Source organism: Mastomys coucha, unplaced genomic scaffold (genome assembly GCF_008632895.1).
Source record: "Mastomys coucha isolate ucsf_1 unplaced genomic scaffold, UCSF_Mcou_1 pScaffold3, whole genome shotgun sequence".
Classification (NCBI taxonomy): Eukaryota; Metazoa; Chordata; class Mammalia; order Rodentia; family Muridae; genus Mastomys; species Mastomys coucha.
In genome coordinates this window covers 19,868,096-19,877,773 of record NW_022196909.1, presented here as the reverse complement: position 1 = coordinate 19,877,773, position 9,678 = coordinate 19,868,096, and the positions used below count along the sequence as shown (strand labels likewise).

Genomic DNA, 9,678 nt, shown 5'->3' with positions numbered 1-9,678 from the left:
GCTGGGATTAAAGGCGTGCGCCACCACCTCCCGGCATGCTACCACCTTCTTATCCCACATGCTTACTCCCCTTTGTCACTTCCCCAAAACACTGTTCCTCTCTAGAAGAACTCTAATGGGCCCTTATCTGTTTCCTTATCTGTTTCCTGGCATACGTAAATACACATTTATAAAGATTATAAGTTAGCATTGTCTTATGAAAGAGAACATGGGATATTTGTGTTTCTGAGCTCAGGTTACCTAAGTTAATTCATTTTTAAATTCCTACAATTTTCCTGCAAATTTCATTTTTCTTTACACACAACTGGATAAAATTTTATGGTATATATATATATACACATACACACACATGCGTGCACATGTGTGTGTGTGAACACAGGCATGCTCATGCCGTAGTGTATTTATAAAAGTCAGAGAAAAGCAGTGGTTGTCAGTTCTCACTTTCCACTTTGGGACGGGCTCTGTTTGGTACTGCATAAACCCGGCAGCTGGCAAGAGAGGTCCAGGGGATTTGCTTGTCTCCACTTACTTCTCTTCTTGCCTTAGGATGGTCAGGTTTACAGAGACATGCTACCTCTCTGAGACTACGTGAGTTAAGGCAGTTCAAATCTCCACATCTGCACAACAAGCCCCTTTACCCACGAGTCAACTTTGCAGCTGTCCAACTCATGATTCTTTTCTTTTCAAAACTCTTTCAGTTTAAGTTCCTTGTAGATATGGTTTTCTTTCAGATTTATAGCCAGAAAAGATTTCACTCACTCTATGGACTGTCTCTCTGTCTCTTTACTCAGCTAACTGCTTCCATTGCTGTACAGAACCTTTTTTTTTTTTTTTCAATTTCATAAGGAAGATTGCCGGAGAGATGGCTCAGTGGTTAAGAGCACTGACTGCTCTTCCAGTGGTCATGAGTTCAAATCCAAGCAACCACATGGCGGCTGACAACCATCTGTAATGAGATCTGATGCCCTCTTCTGGTGTGTCTGAAGACAACTACAGTGTACTTATATATAATAAATAAATAAATCTTAAAAAAAATAAATTTCATAAGATCCCAGTTATAAATTGTTGGCCTATTCCCCGAGCGACCAAATCCCTACTTAAAATTTTCCTCATTGTCTTCAAGGGCTTTCCTGGCTTTTTTTTTTCTTGGGCAGTCTTTTTTTCTTGAACAGAGTTTCAGGTCTTACATTAATTTCTGTGATTTGTTTGTAGGTGATGTAGTTCAGAGTGAAAGGTAAGGATCTTGTTTCATTCTTCAATACGTAGATAATCAGTTTTCTCAGTACCATTTGTTAAAGATTCTGGCCTTTCTCCAATGAGTACTTTTTGGCATCTTCTTCAAAAAGATTAGGTGTTGATAATAGTGTGGGTTCCTTTTTTTGCAACTCTTGGTTTGGGGCAAATTTTGCCTCACACGTGTAAAATAGCAAAGTCATCATCACTCCTTAGAGAATAATTCCTTATTTTCATATATTACAATGAGGAAAATTTCCCCATAGCCATTTTGTTCCTCCTTTGTATTAACTGTTCATGGTTAGTTGAACGATGCCATATTGAGATTAATCTCAACCCTTCCCTCCTTGTGATACGCTTTTCAAGATTTGCAGATTGTTCTCATGTCCCCTTTGTCATCATGTAGCCACACTGGGCCACTTAGATCCTTCCTCTTCCCCACAAGTCAGATTGCTACCTTATAATCACATTTGTCTCTTTTCTGTAGGATCCTTCTTCTTTTTACTTAGAAATAAGGTTAATAGTTTACCTACCAAAGTCAGCCAAAGTAAGCAGCTGAGAGAGAAGAAAACAAACCAAAAGAAAGCAGAAAACCAAAGAAACAAAGCAGACCCCCATGGCCAGTCTGTACTACAGAGCCTAGCTCCTCCTGTAGAACAATCACAGCAAGGAGGACATGAAAAGATAGCCAGTTCTTTCTATTGTTCTGTCACACACTCTGGAAAGGATAGTATCATTCTTGACCTTTGGTATCTTTATCTACACTTAATAATATCCCCAAAGAAATGTGGTTTTGTAAGCTTTTCCTTGGGCTGTGTTGCTTCTTGGAGATCTTCTATCTGTATTGCTCTCTCTCATTACACAAAAATATTACCATTGTGAAATTTTTAAAATGTTAACATAAAAGTGTACAGTTTGCTCCTTAGTAATTTCTAGCATGCTAAGCAACTTTGCTGGGAAATTTCTATTTATAATACCCTAATACACAGAGATACGCAACCTTGTCCTACCTAACTGATCAAAAGAGAGACTTCTTTTGTACATCCTTTGTCTTCTTTCTTCCCTACTGATAAAGGTTATCAATCTTTAGGACACATTCCTATATTTCTGTCTCAGTTTTATGGCTTAAGGATGCATCCTCAGCCAAATATGATGCTTAATTTTTGTTCAGTTTTACTCTCTATAAAAGTGGGATCATTTGTTTTGCAAATTTGTTTTTTATTTAGCATTCAAGTTTATGATTTTTCAAATACTAAATATAAAGTTCTAGTTCCTTTATTTTGTACTACAGAATTTCCTATGATACAGAACTCCATTGTAGGAAAACACCAAGATAAATGTATTCGTTATGTATTTAATTAAATATTTTTAACTATGAAAAGCACTATTGATATGAGCATGCCACAGACACTTCTGTATAAGAGGGAGGATCCAGATCCTAGCATATATTCTCACTTCATTTCACTGTTCTCTTTGTCCCTAATTTTTAGAGTAAAATTCTCTTTTCACCACCCTTTGGGTATACTCTCTGACTCTTTTCTTATCATTTTTAACATCCTAGTAATATAACATCTTCAGTCAGAATTTAAAGCAGCTTGATCTCTGTAACACATAAAACCAGCTACTTTACACTTCCATCCCTATTCTTTTCAGTGGTGTCACAGAATTACACTATGTGTGTGTGTGTGTGTGTGCGCGCCCCAAAACATAAACTAATAGTTACTGTTTGTTACATTATATGGAAAATGAAGTATGGAGCTAAACAGTAAAATCTATAGTACTAATGTTTACATTAATAATTGTTTCTTATGTATTAGACTCAGCTCAAGTGAAAACAAGAAGTAGAGTTCATCTGACTTTCATAATTACCTTGTATTTATTCCCCTTTTTTCTTAGCTCTTTATTTCTTTATACATCATCAGGTACTCTATGGCTTTCTTTCATTTCAGCCTGCAGTACTCTGTAAGCTTGCAAAGTAACTTACCTATGATATCCAGTTCACTCTGCTTATGTATGTATGTATGTATGTATGTATGTATGTATGCATGTATGTATGCTTGTATATACATAACTTATATATGTTTTATTTAATTCTAGGTAAACATAAAATTATTCCTATAGCTGTTCTAAACATACTTAGTACTATTTATCCCTTCTCTCCCTTCTCCCTCTTATTGCCTTCCTCATTTAAGAGATCCTTCTTGATTTTTCCATTTTCCCTTTTATAGCATTTGTGCTCAACTAGCCCTATCTCTAGAGTACCTTCTCCCACATTCCCCAACTTGGGCCTTTTTTAGTTTCCCAGTTTCTGATGTTACTCTAGTTTATATATTCACATCTAAAGATTCAGAACTAGGAACTATGCACAAAGGAGAATATGTGAGTGTTTGTATCTCTGGGCCTGGGTTAACTCATTTTACCATTTTCTTCTTCGACCTATTTACCTGCAAAGTTTATGATTTTATGTTTTCTCGATAGCTGAATAGTATTCCATAGGGCTTATGTGCCACATTTTTGTTAGCTATTGTTAATGGAGCAGTGAACACGGCTGAGCAAATATCTGTAGCATAGGATGTCATGTCCTTTGGGCAAACTCCAGTGAGTGACATAGCTAAGTGATATAGTAGGTATATTTTTAGCTTTTTGAGAATTCCCTGCACTGATTTCTATACTGGATGTACCAGTGTGCAATGCCATCAACAGTGAATAAGGGTCCCATTTTCCGCACTTGATTGCCACCATTTGTTTTCAGTTGTTTTGTTCATTTTTACCATTCTGAACCAAGGTAAGAAATCTTGTAGTTGTTTTGGTTTCCATTTCCCTAATTGCTAGACAAAACACGCTTTTTTTGAGATATCACTTAGCTATTTTTATTGCTTCTATTGAAAATTCTCCGTTAAAATCTATAGCCTAGTTCTTAGTTGGGTTGTAATTTTTTGAGCTCTTTATGTTGCTAAATATAAATCCTCAGTCAGATATATGAGATCTTTTCCCAGTCCATGAACTTCCTCTTCACTTGGTTGATTGGCTCCTTAGCTGGATAGTAGTTTTTTCATTTTATGAGGTTCCCCATTGATCTTAACTCCTGGACAAATGAATTCCTATTCAGAAAGTCCTTTCCTATACATATATTATTACTTAATTAATTAATTTATTCAATTTAACTCTTGATCATACCCTACACATGTCCTCTCCTCCCAGTCACACTCTCACAAGTCCCTCTCCCATTACCCCCTCTTCTTCTCAGAGAAGGGGAAACCCCTCTTGGGTACCTCAAGAACCTCACTCTGGGACATCAGGGTGCAACCTCTTCAACTGAGGCCCAGCCAGGCAGTCCAGCTAAGGGAAGGGGAGCTGAGGTAGGCAACTGAGTCAGAGACAACTCCAGCTACAATTGTTAGGGGAAGCACATGAAAAACAAACTGCACATCTGCTACAAATTTGTAGGGGGTCTTAGGTCCAGCCCCTGCATGGTCTTTGGTTGGTGCTTCAATATCTATGAGCCCTCATCGGCAGGTTAGTTGACTCTGTAGGTCTTCTTGTGGTGTCCCTACTTGTTCAATTCTGTCCCCCACTGTTCCACAAGACTCCCCAACCACTGATTGATGTTTGGGTGTGGGTCTTTGCATCTGTTTCCAACCACGGCTGGGAGAAACCTCACAGGAGATATTAAGTGGCCATCCCTGCAATATCTGCTCCATCTTTATCCCTGTGCATCTTGTAGGCAAGACAAATTTTGGGTTGAAGGTTGTATGGGTGGGATGATGTCCCCCACCCTCCACTGGAAGTCCACTGGCTACAGGAGATGGCCATTTTAGTCTTTATATCCCCAGCTTTTTAGGAGTCTTTATATACCTAGGTGCTAGAAGTCTCAGCCAGAGCCATTTCCATAGACTCCCAGGAGCCTCCAGAGTAACACCTATGATTTTTTTTCTAGAAGTCTTGATGTCTCATGGTTTACACTGAGGTTATAACTTGGCCTTTCCTTAAAAACTGAATTCTTTATTTTCATAAGTCAGCATTGTTTTTAGTTTTGGCTTACAGTATCCATCTTTGCTGGTTCACTGGCAGTGTTCATATACAGCAAACCCAAAAACACAGAAAATCTTTGAAACAGATCTTGAATGATAAAGTCTAATTAAACGAAATGGATTGAGATCTACTTGCAATTATAACAGCATATTGGGATTATTTGTATAATCGTTCTTGACTAGTTTTAAATTTTTATTTAATACCTATCATGCTTTAAAATATAGGTGAGGGCTAAAATTTATAGCAATTAGGAATATTTGATTTTTATGTTAACAAAGTTGGTTTAAATGCTTATACAGAATCTCTCCTTATAAAACCAGTGGATTTTAAAATATTTGATGTTGAAAGACTCAAACGTCTTCCCAGCTTTTTTCCTGCTTTACCATGAAAGTCTAGAAGGAAATACAGAGTCTGGAACTGATAAGACAGGGAGAAAACCCCACCGATGTATGCCAGCAATCAATCTTCAGTCTAGTAAGCATAGTCAATATGACTTAGATAAACAAGGAAACCTGAGAAACACAGAAGTGTGGGGAAGCTAGAAGGAAGGACAGAATTCTGTCCTTCCTACCATTTACCAGATTTGTAATTTTATTTCTAACTCAAATTTTTTTTATTGCAACCCCGTTTATTTAAATCTTTTTCTTTGAGATTGAGTTTTTGTTTTCCGACAGTGTCTCAGGTAGTCCAGGTCGCCTAGGGCTCTCTGTGTAGGCAATGCTGTCCTTGAACTCCTAGTTTTTGGTTTCTTCCTCCCAAGGAGTACTGCTCTTGAAAAGTTTGTTAAAGTCTGTTTCTGGAGCTGGAGCAATCAGTTCTGTCCTGTGGGACATTTGTGGAGGCTTCAGGTTCATTGTTAAAAAGCACTCAGGTTTCCTACAGGTGCCAGCTCTGCAGCATTATACCACATTACGAATATGTGTTTGCATTCTTTTTCTAATTTGCTGGAAACTGTTTTCTTCTGGAAATGCAGAGGAATGACAAACACCCAAATTCGGCGTGGTGGGCTCTGATGTAGAGCAGTCCAGATGAATAGTTGGAGGTCAGATGACTTAGATTCTAGTAAAGTCCTAGCAGTAGTTAACCTACCTCAGACTAAACAAATGAATCTAATTTTCATCATCTTGCTTATAGTACTGATAAGTGCAGAGTTGGGATCCAGCAATCCTTGATTTTGTAGCTAAACTAATTTTAGTAATTCTAAAAGTAGACCTTCCAAAATACACTATTAATAAATATGAACTTAAGTTTACTCTGAAAGTTGCGAAAATTGACAAATATTGAAAACAAAACTCTCAATGTTCCTTTCTGGTTCATTACCAACCTGGGATTTGACATTTATTATTTTGTCTTTTTTTTCAGAGTCGAGGATTGCCTTGCACTTGCTAGGCAAGCACTCTGAGCTAAATCCTTAACCCTGGGATTTGACATTTCTCTTTGTGCTTCCCTTAATTACAGGGTGGTTTTACTCGTAAATACTCACTTAGCTCAAAAACAGGAACACTTCTTCCAGAATTCCCGAGCGCTCAACATCTTGTGTACCAAGGATGCATTTCTAAGGACAAGGTATCAATTAAAGACACTTCTCTATCGATTTTCTGATATGTTGACTCCATATCTCCTTTTGTTTGGAATCTTATGGCACTTGCAGGAAGCAATCAGAAATCTGCATTATCAAACAGAATTGATTGATTTATAGGAGAGACAAATGTTTACTAACATTGATTAAACACTTTCCAATTAATTATTTACCATCTCTATGATAGTGTGTAATCAGAAGGTGGTAAAATAAATCCTGAGGGCTAAAGATTATTTTTATTTAAAATTCAAATTTGAGGATCAAAAAATTCTAGAATGTGACTATTGCATCCTGATTTTCAATGGTAAGCTTTATGTTTGGGTTGAATTTAATGCAATTTTTATTTCAGTAAGTTGTCACCAAGCATTTCTCTAGTATGTAATCTGTTTCTATCACTGAGAAGAAACACTAATTAAATGTGTTACACAAGATGACAAAAGGGAAAAGCATTTTCATTGGGTATTCCTCAATATTATTTTCCAGTGCTTCTTTAATTAAACCCTCACACTAAATCTTCTTCTATTTCTGCACTACTGGAATCATTTGTTGGAGAATCACTGCCATTTATTAGTGAATACCATTATTGAATCAGAGTTTAACAATCTTTATATGTTTCCTTCAAGTAAAGCTCAATATACTCACATTGGATGAAAGTCCTTTTGACACGATTCATATTTTGAGGTGCAAACACATGAATGTTGTAAATAAAACTGAATTACTTTAGCAATTTTGTAGAAAGAGGAAATAAAAATAGAAAATTGAATTTAAGGTATTGATTCATAAGTAGAGTAGCAGAGTAACTATAGGACACATTTGGGTGATAGATGGGCCTCACTAGATAAGAATAGGATAAGTAGTGAAGAAAATTCTCAGATTGAATACATCCTATTCTTTCTATTCTCTCCTCCAACCACAGTACTCTAGGTTAAAATACTGTTTCTTCATAGATATAGTGACATCATACTAGAGAAATTGCCAATAAATGCTAACATGTAGCAGCTTGTGGGGAGAGCAGCGGAAATCAGTGGGATTTCACTTATTGGAGGAAGAGCGATATAGGCTCACCTCTGTGGAGTGGGTTGCTTGCATGCACACATGCCATGAAGATGTTTACTGTGTAAATCTATCTGGTAAGGGCCCAAGAGGGAGAAAAGTGACAAAAAAAAAAAATCGCAAGGTGAGGAACATGTGCCAATGGTTCTCTGCTGGCCTCCAAGGAGTTCTAACCTTTCACAATAGTGAATTATTTCTCACTCAGGTATCAGACATGATTATTAGAGCCCTGGGTTCTAAGTTCATTCCCAGTGGACTCTCCTATGAGTCTAGGGACGGACACCCATTTTTCTGAGGATGACCTAGCCCTTTTACCTTCTCACAGTTGCCAGGATCCACTGGTGGCCAATCAGCTTTTAGAAAAAGGTTGGGTTTAAAGCCAAGAGTTAGAAGCACCCTTTTCACTATGGTAGGGAGGTGGGGGGAGGAGAGAGAGAGGGACAGAGAGACAGAGAGAGACAGAGACAGAGAGAGAGAAACAGAGGGAGGAGCATGATCAGTGTAAAGCTGATGCCAGTAAACAAGTGTGTCAAGAGCTGGGGGCGGGAGCTGCTCTGTCACTCAAGGGAGGCTTGACACTCAAACTGGGGGTTGTTGACACTCAAGGTGGTAGTCAGCTCCCCTCCATGTTCACTGTCCACAGTTGAGCTGAGACTTCCTCTCCCTGGTACTCTCTAAAATGATATCAATTCTCAGAAAATCAAATTGAATACTGTTTCTGAAGAATACAAGCACACTACAATTATAATTAAATGTTCTAAGGCATGTAAATATTAAATAAACACATGAAATACTAATAATAATACCTAAATTTTCTGATGATCTGTGTGAAAAATGGCACATTTGCAAAAGCATGAAGAACTTGTGAACTAGACTTTACAACTATGTTAGTAGATTTGGCAGCTCAAAGGGTTAGTTTTTATTACTTTATGTAGATTGAACAAAAAATGAATTGCATTATTACATTTTAATACATGTTTATAACTTACTTTGTTCATATTTGTTCCCAAGTTCCCTGCACTTTTCCCCCTACCCTCATCCTATTGGCCCCCTTCAACTTCCGTAACAGTGTCAAAACAGTAAGTTTTGACAGTGTTATAACTTTTCTTCCATCCTTTTTGCTGTCATTAGTCCCATCTTAAAAGTTTGCCTTGGTGATCTATCTAAAAAGAGTAGCTTTTCCTAAAGTGTAGAATAAGCTTCGTTTGCTTGGATGAAGGCAGCCTGCTGGAGAGATCCTATAGTCAGCATTACTCTTTGGAAAGAGATTGATAGTTTGTACGCCATCTTTATCTAGTGACAAACTAAACCACAAAGCCAGGTGCTGTGCTCAGAATAAGGGGGAAAGTAAAGAATGTTAGGGCAGGCAATGACTACACCATGGTAGATGCTGCCGCTGTGATTCAAAGAGCAAATGCTCATCATCTTTTAACATATACTAATCACTTTATCTATGCTAACTCATTTAGAACATATAAGGTGAATGCTGAGCCAAAAGCTGGAACCACTGCACCACACTGCTCCTAGCAGCAAGAGTTGATGGACTTTAGCCCAGCTGTGTGGACACCTTTAATTCCAGCACTTGGGTGGAAGAAGCAGGCAGATCTCTGAGTCTGAGGCCAGCTTGGTCAATATAGTGAATTCCAGGTTGGCCAGAGCTACATATCAAAACCTCATCTTAAAAACAACAACAACAAAAAATGATGCATGCTGACATCTTATATTTATTTTCCAAATAAAACATTTTTCTTATGCAGAAAATTAAGACATTGCTTTATCCA

General features: G+C 37.6%; 1 protein-coding gene across 3 annotated transcripts in view; it reads left to right on the top strand.

Moving 5' to 3' along the window:
* Positions 1-9,678, top strand: part of Rfx6 (regulatory factor X6) — a 51,170-nt gene that overhangs the window by 22,699 nt on the left and 18,793 nt on the right. For all 3 annotated transcript variants that reach the window (XM_031347180.1, XM_031347181.1, XM_031347182.1), the window contains one exon: positions 6,724-6,831. In XM_031347180.1, coding sequence (XP_031203040.1) covers positions 6,724-6,831 — 108 coding nt within the window. The remainder of the gene's footprint in view (positions 1-6,723; positions 6,832-9,678) is intronic.